The sequence below is a fragment of the Clarias gariepinus genome, chromosome 28 (assembly GCF_024256425.1).
Source record: "Clarias gariepinus isolate MV-2021 ecotype Netherlands chromosome 28, CGAR_prim_01v2, whole genome shotgun sequence".
Classification (NCBI taxonomy): Eukaryota; Metazoa; Chordata; class Actinopteri; order Siluriformes; family Clariidae; genus Clarias; species Clarias gariepinus.
The window spans coordinates 17,022,656-17,047,634 of NC_071127.1; the positions used below are offsets into that span (position 1 = coordinate 17,022,656).

At 39.3% G+C, this 24,979-nt stretch overlaps 1 protein-coding gene across 1 annotated transcript; it reads left to right on the forward strand.

Annotated features, from left to right (window-relative positions):
- The first annotated feature begins 1,131 nt into the window (after positions 1-1,131).
- slc2a3a (solute carrier family 2 member 3a) lies at positions 1,132-23,313 on the forward strand. Its single transcript, XM_053489877.1, has 11 exons — positions 1,132-1,501; positions 1,966-2,066; positions 7,311-7,409; positions 10,414-10,574; positions 14,273-14,513; positions 15,308-15,470; positions 17,726-17,913; positions 18,014-18,118; positions 20,339-20,437; positions 20,540-20,743; positions 22,914-23,313. Exons 2-11 carry the CDS (start codon positions 2,052-2,054, stop codon positions 23,286-23,288), a joined length of 1,650 nt encoding a protein of 549 aa, XP_053345852.1. The 5' UTR covers positions 1,132-1,501; positions 1,966-2,051; the 3' UTR covers positions 23,289-23,313.
- The last annotated feature ends 1,666 nt before the right edge of the window (positions 23,314-24,979 follow it).

The following is a 24,979-nucleotide window of genomic DNA, read 5'->3' on the forward strand; positions in this document are numbered from 1 at the left end:
GACATGGTGCATTATCCTGCTGGAAGTAGCCATCAGAGGATGGGTACATGGTGGTCATAAAGGGATGGACATGGTCAGAAACAATGCTCAGGTAGCCCCTGGCATTTAAACGATGCCCAATTGGCACTAAGGGGCCTAAAGTGTGCCAAGAAAACATCTCCCACACCATTACACCACCACCAGCAGCCTGCACAGTGGTAACAAGGCATGATGGATCCATGTTCTCATTCTGTTTATGCCAAATTCTGACTCTACCATTTGAATGTCTCAACAGAAATCAAGACTCATCAGACCAGGCAACATTTTTTTAGTCTTCAACTGTCCAATTTTGGTGAGCTCGTGCAAATTGTAGCCTCTTTATTTGTAGTGGAGATGAGTGGTACCCGGTGGGGTCTTCTGCTGTTGTAGCCCATCCGCCTCAAGGCTGTGCGTCTTGTGGCTTCACAAATGCTTTGCTGCATACCTCGGTTGTAATGAGTGGTTATTTCAGTCAAAGTTGGTCTTCTATCAGCTTGAATCAGTCGGCCCATTCTCCTCTGACCTCTAGCATCAACAAGGCATTTTTACCCACAGGACTGCCGCATACTGGATGTTTTCACACCATTCTTTGTAAACCCAAATGGTTGTGCGTGAGAATCCCAGTAACTGAGCAGATTGTGAAATACTCAGCCAACAACAACCATGCCACGCTCAAAATTGCTTAAATCACCTTTCTTTTCCATTCTGACATTCAGTTTGGAGTTCAGGAGATTTTCTTGACCAGGACCACACCCCTAAATGCATTGAAGCAACTGCCATGTGATTGGTTGATTAGATGATTGAATTAATGAAAAAAAAATGAACAGGTGTTCCTAATAATCCTTTAGATGAGTGTATAATTAAGGATAATAATAATAATAATAATAATAATAATTTTGGAGTAGGCATATCTCTTTAAAAAAAAATTAGGTTGATTAATATTCTGAAATTGCTTAGAATAAATTAGTGTAAATAATTCAACATGATGGAGGACTGAAGATGGAGACGATGCACCTTTTATTTATTTTTTATTTTTTTTCCAGGAACACACACCCCTGTCTGGATTAGCTACGAGCATCATGACCTGCTCGCTCTGATTGGTTCCCGCATCCGCAGCATCCACGCAGCATCAGCAGCAGTAGACGCCCCGCCGCCCTCCTCAAGGTCGCGCTTCCAAAGCATCACGGGAAAAGTATCGGATTCTTCCAGCGTGTCATTGGTGAACCGTCACGAGTTCCCGGAGCGAAGATGCGGCGGCGCTACGAGTAGATGCGGGAGCGGGAGAGAGGAAGAGGAGGGAAGGTCACTCGGCTTGTCGCTGTTATTGGCGGAGCGCGGCGCTCGCGGGGACATTGCTTTACGTCACGGGACAAACGTGAGACTCGCCACGTATTCCCGGTGTGACAGAAACGCAGGGAAATACGCGACGCCGGATCAGACAGGGGCGCGCGCAGCACAGGAGCGGTTACGACGTCCGGGAAAGGTAAGCGCGCGCGGTGCCTGCTTTTGATCTTCACGAGCAGTTATGACGTAGGGCATCATTCAAAAAGATAAAAATAACGGCTGTGAGATTAACCGAATGCCTTTGATAAAGTGAAGTGAAATCATGGTCATCAGATCATATTCTGTTTTTTTTATATTTAAATATATATATTTATATATATATTTCATATTTCATATATATTAAAAAGATAAACCAGATGAAATTTGCATTTGTAATATGTGAATGCAAATGAAATGTAATATTCAAATATTTCTGTGTTATTGGGGGGAAAAAACACCACCAACAACAACAAGCACCTGTTGTATGTCGATCTAAAGCATCTCGAGATTTTTATTTGTTTGTTTGTTTTGCATATCTTCCTGTCATTGTCCATATCTGCATCATATTGGTTTTACATTTCTGGTGCTTTTTTTTTCTTTTTTTTCTTCTTCTTTCTTTTCCAGCCTAAGTGCATCGTGCATCGGAACCTGCGTGCAAAACTGCGCGTTCACCACTTGTGACTTGTGAACCACTCCCATTTCTCTGGAAGATGGAGGGGGAGAAGGTGAGTGGTGCTCTACATCTAGACAACAAGAACATGTTTAATGCATTAGATGTTTACTGACAATCATCTTCCCAGAGATCTCTCTCTATATATATAGTATATATTTACTGTATATACACACACACACAGAGGCCCAACAAAAATCTATACACACTTCAACAGTTGTTATCTATCTCCTTTTTTAAAACTCAAATTGAATTATGTCAGCAAAGTGTATAAGTGTTTCCTCTTAAGATGTCAGTAATCGCACCATCATTGATGCTATCATTTGACCACCAGAAGACATATATTTGTCATGTTGAACTGTGTGTATACTTCTGTACATAAGTATAAACACAGAGTCAGTTAAAAAATGTATACACACTTCTGGAAAAGAATGATGTATGATAGTATTATGTATATTATATTAGTATAATATTGATAATATAATTATATAATAATTTTTTTATATAAAAATAATAAATAATTTGGCTGACTGTATATTAACAGAATTCTTAAAAAAACCTGTATCTTTGTAAATACATTTACCAGACACCCTGATTCTGAGTGACTTACATTTTTACCTCATTGTACAACTTAGTGGTAGTGGGATTTAAACCTGGGACCTTCTGAACCCTAGTCCAATGCCTTAACCACTGAACTACCTGAACACTGTGTTAATAATTATAAAAAAATATATGGACATAGTCTAACAATGTAACTGCTAATTTGGAATATAATTTACTATTGTTAAAGTTAATTTTAAGAATAAAAAAAAGCATTTCAAAGAAAATTTTTATTTTTATTTTAAGGCATTTTTGGTTAATTCCAATTAAAACATTCAAAAATAGAGAACCTATATACATGGATTATTATGCTAAAATAACAGCCACTGGTTTCAATTATTATTCATTCTCAATCAAGTAAAATTAATGGATTTATTGTGATGTGGATGTCATTTACAATCAAGCATGTGTCATGTCATACAGTTTGTTATACTGGTCAAATATTTTACAAATAATTGTTAAAAAAATATATATGTGTTCAGAATTGCTTTATATTTATATTTGTGGGTTTCCTCCTGGTACTCAGGTTTCTCCCCCACAGTAAAAAGACATGTTGCTAAGCTGATTGATGTTTCCAAATTGCCCATAGAATATGATTGGGTGTATGACTCTGTGTGTGTGTGCATGAGTGGGTGTGCTGCCTTGCCCTGCAATAAATTGACACCATTTTTGTGATTTTTGATTATTTCATTTAATTAGTATGATCTAACTGCTTTAAAAATTGCTCAGTATTTTTAAGTATAAAAACGTTTCACCAATAAATAAATAAATAAATAAATAAAACACCATAACACCAAAACACCAACAGTCCATTACATACGTACCTTCTGTATTGTAGACTGAGGAATAATATAGACCCAAACATAGTTTCTAAGACAACAGGAGATCAGTGAGAAGCATGAAATAAATTATAACACTAAAATAGTAACACTATATTTAGAGAATGCTTTAGCTAAAAGAATAGTGAAAATATTACATTGCAGGTTTCTCAGTATTTGAAGGACAGAATACCAAAATATTTATCCTATACAGTATAATTTTAGATCGAAATGGTTTGTTATAATACAATACCTTGACTTTGTAATATCATATTGTTAATTTTGGAAAATTATTAATACTCTCCAAAATACCTTTCCTTTAATAATACCCTGAAATGTGCAGTTTCATACAAGTACTGTATGTTGGTGGGAATTTAATGGAATTTATTTTGAATTTCAAATAAGAGTCATTTATCATTAAGGCAGATGTGGATGCAGATGCAAGTGCTGCTCAATAGCGTTTTTATTATACTTGGCAATCAATACAAAATCATAATTCTGAGTTGTAGTCAGGATGCAGGCAAGAAGTTGTTTCGGGGTTCTGAGACAATCATTGTCCAAAACACTTGCTTTTGCAGAGGGGCAGAGGACAGAGACTTAGGATAGATCACCAATCACTGGGTAGTGGAGAGACACTCACTGTGTAGCGGGTTGTGGATGGCTCCTGAAACTACATGGGTTGTCCTTAGAAATTGTCGAGCAGTGAGACTTTATACCATCAGAAAGCAATAACATTATTGAACAGAACTAGATAGTTGAGGTGGAGGCAGGTTCTGTCAGGTTCTGTGGCTTGAGCATGAGCATGAGTTTGGCTTGGGGGTCTGCTTTATTGGCCACAGGCTTGAGCATGGCATGAGATGCCACCTTATGAGCTTCTGGCATGGGCTTGGTTTTGCTAATGCAGCCCATTGGCCTTTAACTTGTCGATGATCTGCTAGAACCATGGTCACAAAGTACTCATAAAACAAAGGGAAGGGGTATAAAGGAATTTCAAGGGGGCTGCCAAACATCATTACAGCAGTAATTAATAAGTTTCAGCTGGCAACAATTCCTAAAACATATAAACTGATGCTTTGAGTACCTCCTTATTTCTTAAACAATCATGTTGGAAGTTTCCTGCACTGATGTAAAAGATGTTAATGTGTTCCATAAGTGTCAAATTGAAAGAGAGATTGCTGAGATTACTGTCATTGGGTTACGAACACAATCCATCACATTTTTTAACCTAATGCTGAACCTTAACGTCATGGAAGAAATGTTGTGGTAAAAAATCATGTAATCAGCGATGACATAGACACATGGTGAAGATACACCATAAGAAACCGACAGTGTAAATAAGAACTATGTTTCAAAGTAAAATTACGAGCATTTCCAAACACACAATGTGGTGAGAACTCACCGGATTGTACTGTAACTAAACAGCTGTGAGGCCAGAAGAAAACATAACTGATGATGGGAGAGTTGAATCACTCGGTAAAATCTTCTCCAGACCATCCCAGAAACTCGTTAATGTGGTTAAGGTCAGGAATCTGTGTTGGTCAGTTGATGTGTGAATATGATTCCTCTTACTGGACACCCAGAACCACTCTTTCACAATTTGAGTCCTGGAATCTTTAAAAAAAAAAAAAAAAAAAAAAAAATCCATAAATATGATAACCTGGTTATGCAGTACATACTGTAGGAGGCTTGTACACTAGGCACTATGCATCATCACGTCATGTGCATCTCTTCTTACCATGAGGCGTCCATCTTTCTGGAATATATAATTTTATATAAATAATAATATTAATATATATAAATAATATTTCTGAACTTATCAGATCACATGACCCTTTTTCCGTTGCTCCGAAGTCAAGTCTTTATGCTTCGTAGTAAACCGGAGCATTTTTTCGGAGCAGTTTCACTATGGAGTGGTTTTCTAATGTCCACATTACAGTTTAGTCTCAATATGAGTTCTCTCATAATGTGTGTGCTAAAAAACTCTTCCTTTTATTATAAAACAGTTCTAATTTCTAATGTCCATTTCTATAATGCATTTGCACCAAGTGTTTAAGTGATCTTTAACCACATCGCTGATATGATGTTGACGCTTCCGCACTATCGTCCCATTTTTTGAATAATGTGTTGGACAGTTTTTAACTCAATTTGAGTCATTTCAGCAGTCCCCTTGGTTGTTTTCTTTGACCAAGAATTTGACCATTTTGAAACACAGTAGAACCTTTTCCATAACCATGGGTTATATGAAATACTATCGAATCCATCAGTACGTTTACATGACTTTACATAGTATATAACAATCATGTTGTAATACAATACTAACAGGCTGAAAGGAGGCATACTGTAAATACTGACTCGTTATAAATGACTCAGATGACATTTTGCAGTGCAGTGCATTGTTTCATTTTTTTTTTTACTTTATAAAGGTTCACAAAATGGTTGTTAAAAATAAGATAAGGATATATACAAGAGAAGAGGCATTACTTCATAAGTTTGTATAAGCCATATGAAAGTCAATACCGTACTGGTCACATTTCATTTATCTCCTTGGGCAACGCTTTGTCCTTCCTCTGTCTCTTCCTCTAACTCAATATTCTCCATTTCCTCCATCCATCTCCATTGTGTAGCTGTTACTGTGGCAACACTGGGCATTGTACTGTAGTTGTTGTTTTTTTTTTATTGATAATTTTAGAAAATCTTTGGCTGAACCTCAGCTGGCATGAATATTAATTACGTATGTAAGGAATAAAACATGGTGTAGCATGGTAATAAAGGAAAACAACCAACCATGAGATGATGTTCCATGAAGCAGAGGGTGCAGTTTATTCCTATTTTATTATTATTATTCTAAAAGCCCATATTGTGTTTTACTCTTTGGTTTATTCTGCTTCTTTTAAGGCAAGTTACAAATGACTACACGTTTTTAGTAACTATAGAACTATAGAAATGTTATAACAGCTATAAACAATGGTTCACTCACCTGTTTTAAAGTTCCATCCATCGATCCATCTGGGAACCTCTATAGTCCAACTAGGGACAGTGGAAGTTTATCCCAGGAAACTTAGGGAACACGAGGTGCGGTACACCCTGCACAGCGTGCCAATCCACCACACACACTCATTCACACACTACAGCTCATTTGGAAATGCTAATTAGCCTCATCTGCATGACATTGGACTATTGGAGGAAACCGGAGTACCCGGAGGAAACCCTACCAAGCACGGGGAGAATATGCTCCATGCACACGTTCCCCAAGGCCAAATCGAACGTATGTGTGAGACGACATACTTCCCCTATATTTCCACTGTGTGATTAACTCGAACAATTGCAAAGACATTTTGCATCACATTTTGTTTACCAGTAATTCTGGAGATGGTAAATTTAGTTTTAAAAGTTATAAAAGTTTTTACATTTCACATATGAGGTAGAGGTGAACATAAGGTCATAATTAAATGGCTTTGGCAGCATCAGTATATTATGTTCTTGTTAGATTACGTTTTAAAAAAAGATTATATTTAAAAAAAAAAGACATGTTTCTACATAGTTGAGTGACTAATGCATATGTAATTCAAGTGTCCTGACAAATAGGGCTAATATCTAAAATATTCCAACAATAATAAAAATAGATGAAAAATTGTGAATCCAGTGGTTATGTTAGATGAACCCCTGAGAGTCATAATCTCGCACTGATATCTGGATTCATCAGAAAGATACGACACAGTTTCCGCGCTTATGAAAATGTCATGTTGGAGTTGATTGCGTTGGTTTCCTGGTTATCTTGTTTGCTTTCATAGAGTGTTTGTAATTTATTTACTTCCCTATAGCACTACCAAAAAAGGCAGGAGTCACTGTATTTAAACTTGTTTTTTTTTCCTCTTCCATAGAAGGAGGTGACATGCTATCTTCTGTTCTCTCTGGCCACGGCGGTTATTGGCTCCCTGCAGTTCGGCTACAACACAGGGGTCATTAACGCACCTGAGCAGGTAAACATGTCTTTAAGATCATTTCAAACTTTTTTTTTTTTTTTTGTATGCATTAAATATAATAACAGGTGCAATAACAGATCTTAAATTTTTTTATGTGCTTAGTATATGCACTGTACTGTATATTTAATGGGATATTGTGAGGAACTACAGTAGGCACTGTGTAAAAGTCTTGAGCCCATTTCATCGTTTTGAAGGATGTAGATTAACTTAAAGAAATGGGGGAAAAGTTTTACTGCAACAACCTGCAAAATACCTAAAGATATTCAAAAACATTTATTTATTTATTTATAAACCTCAGCAGCAACCTTATTTCCCCTCTCGTTTATTAGAGCCACTTAGCATTCAGCATCAGCAGTATGACCTGATCATCTCTCATCATCTGCTAAATCTCTCGAATTCATGCCTCAAACCTGACTAAAAGCCTCGAGAACAATTTCTCAAGACTATATTAAAAATTAACAAGTCTGGCTTTGGAACAAAATATAAAGAAATGAGAGAAGGCTCAAGACTTTTGCATAGTAATGTAGAGTATGTCACTTAAAAAGAATGTTATAAGATGAATATCAATAAACGTTAAGGGACTTGCATATAGCTGCATTAAGAGAAACATAGGAAGACATAAAAAAAAAAAAACCTAAGAAGCAAGGCTTAACCCTAAGAAATAAGGAAAAGGACAGAAGGAATGATGGGAAAGAAGACAAAGTGGGTGATTTATTCTGGAGGCAAGAGATGAATTAAAAGCGGAAATTTTATTATTGCCAAAAATTCATATATATAATATAATATAGCAGTAATAGCAATCTAAATAAAAAAATAAAATAAATGCTACACACCAAATGCAACACCAAATTTCCTTCTAAATTCACTCCTACGTCACTTAAACAAGTTGGTAACCGAATAGGGGTGCTGCCCATTACTGTACACCACCATCCTGATAAGAAGTCGAGTGACTGAGTGAAGGGGTACGGCGTTAAGCGGCACAATGGCGGTCTGGCGCCAAACTTATCGCCTCTACTTTGTTCGAAGCTCCATGTATCACATTGTTCTGTATGTGGTTTGTTCTGAGAGTTATTACACAATATTCTGTATTAGTTATTTTTATAACTAAAAATATTATATCTGTAGTACCGTATTCTGTATACTGTATACTGTATGTGTATGTCAGCCCTTTTTTAAAAATGTGCCTACACCCTTCATAAGTTTTATTAGTTAGGCTACTATCAGTATTAGCATGAATACAGTACATGTCAGTACCTACTGTACAGTACATGCCCCTTAAAGCCCCTAAAATCAATCCCCCGGGGTGTTTCTCCTATAATAGCACAGGCATGGGAAGCCGCCATGCCAACAAGACCCCCTCCCCACCCCCCTGCCATGCCTACATGACAGGTCTCTTTTAAAAAATTCTAATACCGTCCAATACGTATATAAACAAAACAGAAATGTGTCTGTATGTCTGTATGTCTGTCCAGCCAGTATTTTGTCGCAGCATCACGCAAAACTGTCTAGACAGAATTTTATGTCACTTTGGCAGTCCTTAGGTATTCACCCGAAGTTAAACCTGCACCATAAATGAAATCAAAATGTTGAGCAGAAGGGAAGTTATGAGCAGTTATGTGCCAGGCACATCCGCTAAAAAACAAACTTTTAAATCGACCTGAAATAACAACGCTGAAATGGTGTAAGACAAAACTTTTTCCAAATTTATTTAATTTACTTTTTCAAATTCTCATCTGTGATTCACTCTTGAACAGGGAGTGTATTTGGCCAATACAAATGAAAGAAGTACATTTAGCATATACTTAGCGTAAACAAGGTGTAAGATTTTATTTCTTTGTATTAATAACAGAGATTTCTGCTGTACAGAAAGACAGACAGACATGTACGTTGACATCAACCTGAAATAATATCAATATCACTGATTGAAGCTGATTAGTTCCTTTAACGGACTAGTACTTATGCTACAGTGGTACGGCATTACATTTACGTATGTGTGTCTATGCGGTAATATCAAATAACACCACAAGGTGGCACTTCCTTGATGTTGTAGTAGAATAAAGATGAGTCATCAAAAAACTAATGTTTTTTTTTTTTTTTATCTTTAAGTTAATCTGCTATCCTGTGGCTGCTAATGCTAGTTTCAGACTCACCGCAGTAAATTTGGATTGACAGCTGATATTTACTTTGATAGTCAAAGTCGGTACAACTGTTCAAAAAGGAAAATGAACCGACAATTCTTATTCACATTTTATATACGGTATGTAACGTGAAATGTAGCGTCACCATTTAAAGTGAACAGAAGAAGTAGAGAAATGCTTGTCTTATTAGAAAACATGCAGTGTGAGAGGAGTGTAGCAATGTGCCTCCAATCAGCATGTGCAAAAAAAAGTCAGGCATCCTTTTTTCATAAAAATACCAGCCAAAAGTCTTGTGTGAGAAATAAATCATCAAAAATTTTAGCTTGTGCATGCAAAACCTCGATCATAATCTTACCACCGTGCCCGAAACATTGCCTAGGGCAAACATTAAATCCTTTATGCCTTTTCTCTACTTACTGAACAAGAGATAGTGTTTATTGCAGACTATTGCGTATGCCTCATGCACATATTCTTCCTTAGCCTGTATTTCTGTGATGCACAATGAGTCGGCTCAACCGCATGCAGTGAATGGGACTGGCATGTTTATAGCACAGTCCAGTGAGCAGAATCATTAAGGAATCGTGTCAGTGAAATGAAAGAACTTTCAAAATCTCAGCTACTCATCCATGTGCCACAGAATCAGTGCATGTTGTAAGAACTTGAGCTCTAAGAGGAATAATGTATTTGACTTGGTCAGATGAGAGGTTTTGGGGTCGTAGTCTGCATTCAGCACATACTGTACACATTACAGAAATTATGTTTATATATTAATTATACATCATGATAAAGTCCATTTCAGACAAGAACAGTTTTATGCCTGGAATCAGAGAACTTAACTAACGACTTGTTCTTTACTTCATCAGAAACTGCGAGCGTTCTTCAACAACACATGGATGGAACGTTACGGCAAGCCCATCCCGTCTGGAACGTCCACCATCGTGTGGAGTTTAGCAGTAGCCATCTTCAGCGTGGGTGGAATGGTGGGCTCCTTCAGTGTCGGTGTCCTCGCCAACAAGTTTGGACGGTCAGTGAGAATAAGTCTTTGAGCCCTCATGTTCTGATTGTTTTGCAGTGATTCGTCCGATATTTATTCCGGGCCACAAATAAACAATTTCTAATGTGGATATGTATGATTCTGTCAGTATTATTATTAGTAAGGAGCATTTTATTTTTTATTTATTTATTTATTTATTTATTTAGTTTTTGCTTCTTTGGTCAGATGGAGGCCTGTGCCCAGTGACAGTTAAATGAGTTACCATGGTAACAAACCCATGCTACGGTAAAATGTGCTGGTGTGCATTATTTATTTATTATATATTAATGGCGGAAATATTTTTATTGCACTGTCTGGTAAACATCACACTGCTTTCACATGCATGTTGTTCTACAGTTCTGCTAATGTACACATCTTTGTATCAAAATAAATGTATGACAATGAAATAATGCCGAAACCAGCGAGCACAAATCAGATACACCCACAAGGATTTTATTAAAATTATTATTATTATTATTATTATTATTATTATTAATCCAAAGGGTTTTATTACATTTAAATAAAAGGGTTTTATTATTATTATTGTCATTGTGCATATTACATGCACAGAGCCAATGAAATGCAGTTAGCATATAACTGAAAATATAAATGATTTAGTATATACTGAATAAATATGGGTGGAATATAGAGTAGTGCGATTATTAACATATATAAAGTTATGGATGGTGCAACCTGGGTGAAGCAGTGCAATATAGACAGAAAGTGACAGTGCAGTGGTGTATTGGTTAACATGCCATGATCAACTGTTCAGCCACCAAGAAAAATAAGCTATGTCTGTTGGTGCGGGCTCTGAGGCACCTGTAGCGCCTGCCCGATGGAAGAAAAGTGAATAGTCCATAATTGGGGTAAAGAGATCCTTAATAATGCCTCTCGCCCTTTTCAGACTTGTAAATATCCTCCAAGGTGAGTGGCTTATTGAGATTCCTAAGTAACCGAAGATAAAACTTTTACATAAGTGTGCAGAAAACCATCAGTTTTGTCGTTTACTCACGCTTGCTCACCGGCCAGTCTTGTAGCGTCTAGCTGTGGATGTCTATGGTAAACAAGGAGAAACATCAGCCACTGTCCCTGCCTCCAAACTCGCAAAACTCAACCTGAAGACAAGTGTGTGTTAAGCAAAATTTGCAGACAAATGCATGCATAAGGCACTTTCTCACTAGGCCGATGTGTTTCTGATAGTAATGTCACACCACACGCAGGCTCCAGTGACTGTTGAATCCTGTTGAAAGCTTTCGCAAAAATGAATATGAGCATATGGCTGCTTGATTTAGGAGTGCTAATAAATCGTCTTGTTTTGTTAGAGCACATCTACATCCTTACAGATGTGTCAGATGTGCACTTTGGCATCATTCTAGCATCATACGTACTGTTGCTTTGTGTTCTGTTGGTGGAGCAAGTGATATCGGATCGATATCGGAGATCGTGATCGAGATGAAAATTGAATTATCGTGCAGCCCTATCAGTATCAGTTCTCAGTACTGTACAATGTTTGCCACATGGGACAACCGCCCTAGATGCTACAAATAAAACAAGTCAGGAAAACAAGTGAGGTATACCTATAGCGTTCAACCAGTCAGGATGAGGAGGTGGATCTAATAGCTTGTCTGTCACATTAGCTGTGAATTCAGAAAAAGCACCTTTTGTCTGTGTTTTTGGAATATTATTCCAGGTTAAAAGAATAATCACCAGGTTAATGGTTAGAACTTTCGTCCTTGTACCTCCAGGGTGCGGGTTTGATTGACACCTCTGTGTGCATGTTCTCCCCGTGCAGGGTGGTTTCCTCCCACAGTCCAAAGACATGTAGATTGAGCTAATTGGCGTTCCCAAATTGCCTGTAGTGTGTTAATGAGAGTGTGAGTGTGTCTATGTGTGTGTGTGTGTGTGCCCTGCGATGGATTGGCACCCTGTCCAGGGTGTACCCTGCCTCGTGCCCTAATAGGGCCTGGGATAGGCTCCAGGTCCCCGCGACCCTGAATACAGGATAAAGCGGTATAGAAGATGAGTGGTTGAGTATACTTCAGGTTCTCTTCACGGTGGCTCAGTGATTAGAACTGTCGCCTTGTACCTCCAGGGTCTGGGTTTGATTTCTACCTCTGTGTGCGTGTTCTCTCCGCGTTCAGGGTGGTTTCCTCCCACAGTCTAAAGGCATAGGCTAATTGGAGAACTTTTCACAGTGAAATACATAAAATGGGATGCAAGAACAGATCACTATCAACATGGTTGCACAATCAACTTAACTGTGGAACAGTTCAGGAATGGGTTGCTGAAGAGACTCTTATGGTCAGAAGCTTTAATTACAGTGTCTCCTTCAGACAGGGATTCTAATGACTAAGCTGCAGGGAAATAGGCTTTAATTATGACTTTGACCCAGCTGTTGGAGCTTAGGGCATGGCCAGATGGTAACTCTGCTGAGAAAACATCTGTCCCAGGAAAGTACGCTGTCTCCAGACAGTAAAAGCCCTTCTCAGTCAGTTTCAATGGGTGTCCACTACAGAACAGGGTTCCTTAGATTTCCAGTCTGTCTCCCTATCATGTAACAGGAGCAGAGACAGGTCTGTTGCCTCTAGGATAAGGGGTATATGAGTAAAGCCATAATCAGACAAGGATTCATGGGTAACCACCAAGGAACAGGGTTCCTTAGACTGCCAATCCGTCTCCCCATCACGTAATAGGAGTAGGGACAGTCCTGCTGCCTCTTGGACAGGGGGTATAGGAGTTAAGCCATACTCAAACAAGGCTTAAAGACTAATGACAGGAAATGATGGGTATCCACCAAGGAACAGGGGTTGTTAGATTTCTAGTCTGTATGTTATCACATCTTAAGATTTTTGTGATTCTGACAATTCCAGCAATTCCGACAATACAGTACAGAGATTATCAGGATGACGATAGATCAATGTTGTGAAATGTCCTTCATTTGACTGGAAACCCTCCCAACCGGTCTTACCAATAGTAGCTTCACAGAAAGGTACCTCCCTGCAAGGCTAGAGCAATCGCGCAAGGGTCCAGCTAACAAGAAAGCACATAAGCACAGAAGGGTGGTTCTTGGGCTCACATGTGGTGTGACAGATCCAAGTAATCACCCAGGTGGAACTGAGTAGCACTGAAAAAATGCATAGTAGCACCCTAGCACCCTGTTGTATGAGAATAATCACAGGGTGTTTGTATGACTCGTATGAACTCTAGGACAGGTTTCTACATAAGATTCACCTCGATGGTTTTAAATGTCCCAGGTTTCCGTCTCTCTGTGAGTTCTTGCTCATTCCTTATATGGCAGCCATATGGTTCATGTCCAGGTGTCTGTAAAAGACCCGCCCTCCCCCACATTATTTTCTCTGGATTTCTATGGAACATGCGGGTGACTCATGCTCTTATGTAGCAGATGGACATGACATGTATGCACTCAGGAAATGAACCAGGATTTCTCCCTTTTCTGTAATTAAGCTAAAGAAAACATTTAACCCTCGATCATGAAGTCAAACAGTAAGCATATCAAGGCACGGCCTCATATTTGTTTTTAAACGTAACAGTTATTGCCTCTGATTTAAACTCCACTTTGATCATTACTGTATATTCTGGTAACTTGATTTCTCCAGTGATCACTATTTCACAATGAACACCCTTCTTTAATATATTCTTACTGATACTTATATTTTCTGTTTTTGCAGACGCAATTCTATGTTTCTGGTGAATATCCTGGCTTTGATCGGTGGAGGACTCATGGGGCTTTGCACTATTTTCTCTTCTTTTGAGATGGTCATTGCCGGCCGGCTGGTTATTGGTCTTTTCTGTGGTCTTTTCACTGGTCTCACCCCCATGTATGTGGGCGAAGTTTCACCCACTCCACTCCGGGGAGCTTTCGGGACTCTGCACCAGCTCGGTGTGGTAATAGGCATCTTAATTGCACAGGTGAATTATTTGACGTTGTTGCCATTGTGTGACTTAATACATAATTTTAATATTTCTCATTCAGAATTTATTTATGGTTCCAGCGTCTAAAAATATATGCACTGCTTGGAAAAAAACAATAATTTTCGCACTCAATATTTCATTTTTTTTTTTTTTTGCTTTGGTTATGGCCAAGGGATCATTTAGATAAGATTATGCAGTGTTAGAAGATTTCTCCAAAATCTTGTATTGATGAGTCAAACCACTGTGTAAAACCTTCTTCAGCACATCTTAAAGATTTTCAGTGGGATTAAGGTCAGGACTCATGTCTCATGGTCCCCGAACCACTCTTTCACAATCCTTTCTTTCCTTATCTTCAGCGGGGAAAAAAAAAAGACCACATGACCTTTTTCTAATGCTATGTAGTCTGTTTTTTTTATTGCTCCCTAGCAAAATAAAGCCTTAGTCTCACTGAAAAGTGTTTTTTTAAGGCCACACAGCTGTTTGGTCAGAATCCCTTGAGTTTTCTTCACATTTTCCTGTATGTATGAAAACGCTCTTCCTTTTCACTATTAAACATATTACAAAATAATTTTCTTAATTGATAACCTCTTAATGTTCTGTTTAATTCATATATAACATTTAAAACAATAAAAAAAAAAATTCATACATTCTTCAGTAGTAACAATGTTAACGGGTTAAGATGATTATTTCTCTTCTTTGAGGCCCAAGGTGGCCAAATGCTAATTTATTTGCAAGTACTGTATGTAAACTTTCTGAGTGTTTCCCCAATAAACTTTTTTGTCTGCATATAGATCTTTGGCCTGGAGTTTCTACTGGGCTCCGATAAATTGTGGCCTGTTCTGCTGGCTTTAACTGTGATCCCCGCTGTAATACAATGTGTGCTGCTACCCTTCTGCCCTGAGAGTCCGCGCTATCTTCTCATCAACCTCAATAAAGAAGAACAGGCTCGCAAAGGTGAAATCCCAACATGTGAAATTATCATTATCTCATTTAGAGTATAATGCTTTTGTATTCAGTGGCAGCAATCAAAGGTTTTGAGTTGCAAAATGTCGCATTCACATTTGATCTAAAATAGATTTTTGGTGATCTGCTTGGATGTGTTAGAATTTGACAACATTTAAATGGAGTATTCTGGCTTACATTAGGATCCTGCATTAGAAGCAGTGATTTCATGGGCTCGGCATTATAGTGTCAAGGTGATACAGAGATACAATAGGTGTTTGCAAAAAAAAATTTTTGTCAATATTTACAGCAGACACCTTTATCAAGAGAAGGGCTTTCTAGTCTCCAGACTAGAAATGGACTAAGAGTGCAATTAGTCTAAAACCCGGTTTACATTACATTTGGGCATTTGGCAGACACTCTTATCCAGAGCGACTTACATTTTTATCTCATTACACATCTGAGCAGTTGAGGGTTAAGGGCCTTGCTCAAGGGCCCAACAGTGGCAACTTGGTGGTTGTGGGGTTTGAACCTGGGATCTTCCAAACCGTAATCCAATGCCTTAACCACTGAGCTACCCCTGGCCCGGTTTGGAAGGTTTTAACCCTATTAAAAAAATTTAAATGGGGTAAAGTGGTTAGAGCTGCTTTCTGGTTGTTAGAATTAAAGGGTGTGCAAGGACAACATGCAAGGATCCAGTTGTACAGTAGTAATCCAGGCCCAAGGTGACTGAACCAAACAAGTACATGAGTGTTCACTGTGAATAGAAATGGCCCGTAACTTCTCATGTTCCAAAAGAAAAACCTGCATGACATAAGTAGTTTTAGCAAAGAATCTTTTAGGTACACCTGATGCATTTCAGTCCATGACAAGACATCTACCAGGCATGCTGACATTCATGCAGAAACACGTACTGTGGCTTGTGTCAAGGATGATGAAAGACGCCATTGTTATGGTGTGTGCTACTTTGAAGTCATCCTGCTTAGGACCTCCAAGTGGTGTTGATGTCTTTTCATGCCATTCCCTTTCGCCAAAGTTTCTCTGATATGAATTCTACAAGAGATGACGTGCTTCTACAAGGAAAACCAGGGCACACCTGCACTGTCCGTCCCTCTTTCACCCTCCATTCTGATTCCTCTTTTTTTTTTTAGCTTGATTTAACATAAAGTTAAGCAAAAACTGTCAGTCATGTCTGACAAGCTGTCACGTCTTCTCCTTCTGGTCTTCTTTGCTCTTCTTTTATGCCCACATGGGTTATGAAGTGATATCTTCACATAGGTATTCGCTTGGCCCCCAACACTCATGTTTCTCCATGTATCTCAAATAGTCAGATAGGCATCATGATATTAATGGCAGTTCATCTTAAGCTAAACAAAATCTTAACGCAAGAGAGTTGCTGTAAATCTTTGGTGATGCGTCCCAATATCTCTAGATCTAAGTCTCCCTGGATTACTATTGGAAGACACTTAAATAATGGGAATAAATACAATAGTCACTATTGCACCATTTGACCTTCGATAGCTCAGTTGGTGAAGCAGAGGACAGTAGTTGATTGTCAATGGCCATCCTTAACAGGCAGTTTAAGACTGTGGGCTACTGATCTGAAGTTCAAGGGGTTTAAGCCCCAGAACCGCCAGGCTTCTACAGGCCTCCAGCCCTATCTGCTCCAGGGGCGCTGTACCCTGGTTGACCCTACACTAGCCTAAGCTTAATCTTAACTATTGGCCTTTACAGAGGTTCATGGATGGATGGGCAACCCACTATTCTTCTCTCCTCATGTCATGTTGCTATCCTGCCTCAGGCAGCTGTTCTCATGCATATTATCTGTTGCTTGCAACTGACGCAAAATGCAAGTTCTGCTGCTTCACATTGTTGCTGCTGTTGCTCCACTGATTATCCTTAGTTGGACTTAGCATTTAAAAATTGGGCTTACTACAGCAATTATCAAACCAAACCCTGCACAACCCTTTAAATTGATGGGGGACAGGGGTAGGTTGATGGTTATGATGTTGGACAACGTCTTGGAAGGTAATAGGTAATTTTAGCTGGAATTTGAACCTGCACATTTTGGAAGATTTATACTAACCTGTTTACAAAGTAGTATTTTTGGGGAGCTTTAACATAAATGCTATGTTTGCTGTAAAGTACTTCTGGTCCTTCAAGATCAGTCTTATAATCATAAAAACGATATTTAATATTTTAGAAGCACTGGAATATCTCCTTCAGGCAAAACAGTCAGAATGACTAACCACTAGTTTGTGCTTCAGCACTGGTGCGTCTCCGCGGCTTTGAGGACGTGTCGAAGGACATGCAGGAAATGAAGGAGGAAAGTGCAAAGATGAACATGGAAAAGAAGGTGACCATCCCTGAGCTCTTCCGCACCGCCACATACCGTCAGCCGCTTCTTATCGCTATCATGCTCCAGCTCTCCCAGCAGCTGTCAGGGATCAATGCTGTAAGTGATATAGACAGTAAAACACACCAGACACTTTAAACAACTACTTATGTTCACTTAAGTAACACAGCTGTGCATTTAACTGTTTTTTTTTTTCCAGGTGTTCTACTACTCAACAGGTATTTTTGAGTCTGCTGGTGTGACCCAGCCAATATATGCTACCATCGGAGCTGGAGTTGTGAACACAGTTTTCACCGTGGTATCTGTAAGTAAACAAGCTTTTTAGCTAAAACTGTTGGCACCCAAATGGAATAACTTATTTAATATTTTGTTTATTATTATTTTTTACACATGGATTTGATCAGCCAATACCTGGTTTCAGTCCGAAGTTTACTTTAGATTCAATTCGAAAATTGATGTAAGTAGGTATGGGGAGATTTCACTGTATAGCATCTATTTCAATTATTTTATTTTATTTACTCAAGGCACAAATCTCTAATCTGATATCTAAGTTATGTCTTAAGTCTGTTGTTTATTCTTAGCTTTTCACTACTAAATGTCAGAATGGCAAAAGAGAATTGCTATAATATAAAAAAAACTGACTAGGACCTGAACGCTAGCAGTAGGCGCTTACAGAGCTGTGTCTTGAACATAATGTATAATGGCAGTTTGACAGGTATTATGGTACTACTAAAATGAAAAAGCACATCATCACTTAGAGAAGTTTGGCCCATAATCTGTAATCGTAAGTACGGTTCATCATGATTCACCGCAGGTTTTGGTGCTGTGATTAGGTTCCCATCTTTTTTCCCATCCTCGCATAGTCAAACCGCAAAGGTGAGATAGGGGTATAACGGCAGGAATAACAGAGGGGGGCGGGTTATCGGGGGCAGGGCTTAAAGGACGCCTTTCACACACACACACACACACACGACATCACGGATTACATAAATTGTCCGAATAACGGATTACGTTTTTGAAAAAATAACTAAGTACTGAGTACTTAAATGGCGGACCATGGCGTTAGATTACTCGTCACATTCAAAAGGTTTTGTAACGTGGTACACCCAACACTGATGGCCACAGCAAGGAAAAAAAGCAAACAAAAGACACATTTTCAGAGCTTTCTAGAGAGAAGAATGGAGGTGACCAAAGGATTCTACTAAGCACTCCAATGGAAGATGAGGAGGTGTGTTTCTTACATTTGAAGTGCTGACAGTGACAGTACAAGATTCTTTGTGAAATTGCAACAATGCATTAAAGTGCATAGCCCAAGAGAGCCAGATGAACCAAGAGACGAGCCAGACAGAGCTCTTGACATTACATGGAAACTCTAGGACTGCAGACTGTGCAGGTTACAACTAATTAGCGACAACACTAACACCACTGCCAGTAGAGTGGCTGTCACCAGTGGCACCCAATGGCATCATATATGCCCGTGAGGAGCTGGACCTGGTCCAATCCAAAAAGACAAAGCAGCACAACATGCCGAACAAAGTCAATGCTGCCAAACAGCCATGGAGTGTACGCCCCGCTCATAGCACCCAAACGATTTGCCACTAACATCCAAGATTCAGAGACCACATCACACACCCAGAGGTCTTATGAAGACATACAGTACCCTAAAGGTATAAAGGGGTCAATAAGAAATAATATTGGGTTTAATGTTTTGCCCTTTAATGTCGATAATGTTGATTGCATGATTGGTATATACATGCGTGAAGGCTGACTCAAGGTCTATGCAAAAGTTTCTGCCTGTCGCAGGGAATCAGGATATTGTGAATTCTACCCACCTCCCAAACTAATATTGGAGAACTAAATAGCTTTATTATTACTGGACACCATACGGATCTTGGCTGATTAACCATGCTTTGTTTAAGAGCGAGGGGCGTTTAAATCAAACTGGGACTTTTAAATGTGCAGCATGGCAGAACACAGTTATGAGAGTTAAAACCCCCTTTATCAGTAAGCCAAAGCCTTGATCGGACTACCCGAGTCACATCTGAAACACTGGCCGGCAAGGACTCCCCTTTAATGTGAAATTAACTTGGAGCAAGGTCATGTGGCAATAACTATCAAATTAGTTCCTGTAATGTGTAAAGTGGTGGTGGTGAATGATAGTGTGCACAGATCCCATAGACAGATGTGGGTCTTCAACAAGTTACTGCAGTGGGCTCTGAGCCACCTTGGCCGGTGTCATTGTCATTCATGGATGTACCGCCTTCTTTAAAACATTTGCACCATTCAAATGTTTTATACAATTAGTAGTAGTAGTAAGTCCCCTCACTGTATTGTGCCTTAAGTATTTTGTAAATGTCAAACAGGTTTACGTCTTCATTTATGAAAAAAAATAAATCTCATAAGTCCTGGTATGACTTGAATGCCTCTCATCTGAAATCATCTGAAGTAGACTTTTAAGAGATGTTTCTTTTAAAATTGTGGAGAATGGACTGTCATTTCCATGTCACTCATTTTCTGCTCGAAGCTCTTCCTTGTTGAAAGAGCAGGACGAAGGACTTTACACCTTATTGGCTTAGGTGGCATGGCAATCAGCGCCCTTCTAATGACCATCACCCTTGTACTGGTAGGTCCCACATTCTATATAATGGCATCACACTTTACTTTTTCCACACTTTCTTTTTCCAGTGATCAAGACCTGTTTGTTATTGTCTCTGCTTCTGCCTAGGACTACATCCAGTCTATGAACTACGTGAGCATTGTAGCAGTGTTTGCCTTCGTGGCTATGTTTGAGATAGGTCCAGGACCCATTCCATGGTTCATTGTTGCTGAGCTCTTCTCCCAAGGACCACGGCCTGCCGCCATGGCTGTTGCAGGATGTTCCAACTGGACAGCCAACTTCCTTGTGGGCATCAGCTTCCCAAAACTAAGTGTGAGTATCGTTACTATGTTACTAGATATCAAAGCACCAAGGTATGTAAAACCAAGCAGGTACTATGTCTTAAGCTTCAGAATTCCAAATTATAAGCTTTAGAAGCTGTAAAAAAATGAGCCATGTTCATAAATCCCACAGTGTGACATTTTTAGGATGAACTGCCAGGATCACAATTTTGGGGCTGTCATTCCTATTTTGTGCATTTGTTGTATGGTTACGGCGGCACAGTGGTGTAGTGGTTAGCACTTGACCTCCAGGTTCTGAGTTCGATTCCCGGCCAGGCTTGATTCCCAATGGAGTTTGCATGTTCTCCCCGTGCTTGGTGGGTTTCCTCCGGGTACACCGGTTTCCTCCCACAGTTCAAGGATGTGCAGATTAGGCTACTTGGCGTTCCCAAATTGCCCATAGTGTGTGAACGGGTGTGTGTGTGTGCCCTGCGATGGATTGGCACCCTGTCCAGGGTGTACCCTGCCTCATGCCCCAAGCCTCCTGGAATAGGCTCCAGGTCCCCGCGGCCCTGAATACAGGATAAGGCAGTATAGTAGATGAGTGAGTGAGTGTTGTATGGTTCAGATTTTATACTATGAGCTGCATGTCAACATGCAGTCCACTTTAGACAGTTGCCATTTTGTGAGGCTGACAGTCATAGCCACTTTTGGATGGTCTGCAGGGAGTGTGTGCAGGCTGTTAGAGGCTAATTCAGATGAAATTCCAGTTGCTGCTTAAGAGCTACATATCGCATTACAACTGCCAGTTCAATGCCAGACTGAAAATATTTCCCAGACATGGCTCCAATCAATTTCTCAATCATTATTGGGCGTATTTACAATTGTCAGCTTAGCATCTTCTAATCAGGGTTTAAATTTTCCAGCAGTGTGCACTGGGTTTTTACTGGCATTACCATGAATTTTTATCACAGGGGAGGTCTAAAATGTGGTGGTTGTCCTCAGCTTCCAGGGGACAAGCTGAGGCTTAGGGAGGAAAAAAATATCTCGAATGAATAAAAGAGGGTTAAGTGCAGAAGACTCAGCTCCATCATCAGCAGTATGAGCAATCCGGCTCATGCAGTACGCTAGACATGAGCAGCGTTTCAACTGGATAGTAGACGTCAGACTACGTAGAGGGGTGGTTGAGAAAAGTCGTCGATCTAACATAACAAGCTCAACACCAGTTATCTGTGGTATACTGACGCGGGTCACACATCCACACGAGTCACAAGGCTGTCAGTCAGGGACCTTCAGAAGGCATCTTTATGCATATTAGCGTTTAGCAATTCCTGCCTTTGGTCTGTATGTTCTCCCTAATTAATTACTAAATACTAGCAAGGGTGGCATCAGTTAGCACCGTCGCCTTGCACCTCCAGGGTCTGGGTTTGATTCCCACCTCTGTGTGCATGTAGTTTGCATATTCTCTCCACAATTCCCAGTCCAAAGGCACGCAGATTAGGCTAATTGGTGTTCCCAAATTGCTTGTAGTACAGTAGGCGAATGAGTGTGAAAATGAACGAACGTTTTTCCAGGACCAAGCTGCTATAGTACATACTGTACAACATCAATGTTGTAAGGATCTTCTCGACTGTCCTCCATGTCCGCTATAGGGTTGTATGGTCCGAGATGGCACAATTCCAAAACCAGGGAATGCTCTCGATAGTCCCTCTATAGAAGATGGTTAGGATCAGAGGTGGAAGCTCGGCCTTCCTCAGCCTTATCAGGAAGAAAAGACGTCACCGGAATGTAGATGTAAAGTGCATAGATAAATTAATACATTTATTATAATGTCTGAACATTGTAATTACAATCCTACAGTATGCAAAATGAAATGGTTAGTTTAACAGTTTGTATGTGGAGCATTTGTTACAAAGAAGAGTAATATATTACTATCACTGTTTTTAATTTATTACTATATTTAAAAGTAACACATTATATTACTAGTTACTAAAAAAGTAATATATTACAGTAACCCCTTACTTTTGTAACATGCTATTCCCATCACTGCATATAATGCATTTATTGCGTGTTCTAGAACAAATGTTTGATGAACCGTATTATTATTTGCATCATACAGTATACTTTTGTTTTATTTCGTTTTTAACAGTTGAGTATTATGTAAGTTGGTCTAGTTTTATTAAGTGGAGGATTGTTAACAAGCTATGACTTCTACTTGACAGGAACTATGTGGACCATATGTTTTCATCATCTTTACCATCTTCCTGATCATCTTCTTGATCTTCACATACTTCCGTGTTCCTGAGACCAAGGGGCGGACCTTTGAAGAGATCGCTCAAGCCTTCAGCGGCGCTGCGCCTCCTCCAATCACCGCTGAACAGGTCGAGGTCGATGTAGTCACAGTGCCCAGCGCCGGAGTAAAAGAGAAAGTCCCATTGATGGCGACGAATTCTGAAGACACAGAGAAGCCAAGTTCCTCCGGGAGCCTGGCTTCAGAAGCTGTGACTGGCGAGGAGAAACCTGAAGCTTCTACACAACCACTGGTTACGTCTTCTACAGAGGAGAAATCCAGTACTAATGCCCTGGAAAGTGTTTAGTGAACATTGTAGGTTTTTTTTTTTTTTTTTTTTTTTTTTTAGCTTAAATAGATATGAACACTATGTCCACAGTGTGAGCAAAATATATTGAAGTCCCTTTTTCTGCTTTGATGAAGCTAGGGCAATGAAATCTTTATGAATTAGTTATAGGGGTTATATTAATACCGGGGATTGGTATTAAGGGGATAGTTCAGGTTCTTTCATGTCTATTTTAATCAAATCATAGGCGAATATCAGTACGTTACTATAGGTCCTGTTCGTTGTAAGTCCGCGAACTGACTGTGAAGTTTGCCACCTGGTGCTCGAGTATAGTGTATGTAATTAGGGCTGAATTCCACAACTCTCGTTACATGCAAAATGCATTCCAAAGTTTACCTGAGACTCATATGAAGCTTCTGCGGTCCCACTGAGCTAAATCGAGTTGGTACCTTTCCAAGTTATAGCGTATGTTGTAAAAAGTTAACTTTTTTCTTACGCCAGAAATAGCCGTATGGCTAACTGGAACTAGCCATATGGCTAACCAAAAGTTTTCAAGGAAAGGAAGGAGTTAAAGTTATACTGAATGCACTGTAAACTCAAAAAATTGCAATTCAGTTTAGCTCAGTGGGACTGCAGAAGTTGATATGAGTCTCAGCTGAACTTTGGGATGTATTTTTGCGAACCTGGAACGAGGTTGTGGAATTTGACCCCGATTGCTTACACTGTACTTGCCTTCTGGGAGACAAACTTTACGGTCACTTGGTCAATTTATAATGACCAAGACCTATGGTGGCGGCATGGTGGCTTAGTGGTTAGCACTTACACCTTGCATCTCCATCGTCTGGGTTCAATTCCTGCCTTTGGTCTGTGTGTTCTCCCTGTGCTTGGTGGGTTTCCTTCGGGTACTCAGGTTCCCTCCAAAGACATGCAAATTAGGCTAATTGGTGTTTTCAAATTACATCTAGTGTGTAAATGCGTGTGTGAATGTTGACCAGAGTTCCTACCACGGTTGTAAAAATGGGAATAAATGCAATGGTCACCATTGGCCTCCATGGTCCCTAGTTGGACTACAGAGGTTTTTTAGATAGATAGATGGATGGATGGATGGATGGATGGAGGACATTTGATAATGTATCTCAGTTTTGATTTAATATAGACTTATAAGAAAAGCAAACTATCCCCTTTAAGACTATATTAATATTATGACTTTCGGGAATTATATTAATATTAAAATGTTTATAATAAACCATCGTTCAGGTTTAAAATTGTTTCTAAAACATTGTTATAATTTTCGCCACCCTTAATAGTTAAATGTCATAATCAATCATGTCTATCCAAGAAACAGTTAAAAAAAAAGTACTTAGGAGTTGCTTTTAAATGAAAATAGTTGCTATAGTAATTGTGGTAAGCAGTAAATAATAACGCTTTTAAATTTAAGCACATAACTATGAGGGTCAGTAAATGTGGCCTCTACAAGTGCAGGTTAATTCAAAATAATTGGCGCCTCCAAAAAACTGTAATTCAATGAGTAGGTTTAAAATTCCAAGACATGGATGAACAGGTTTGTGAATAAAAGAGGGATAAATAGAGAGAGAGAGAGAGAAAGACAGAGGGACAAAGAAATACCGGTTTTTCCATGTTTTCTTGAGTGTCTTTGTGCTTTTCGAATTTACAGTTAAGTTAAAAAATAAAGCAGTTTAGAGGAGTTTATG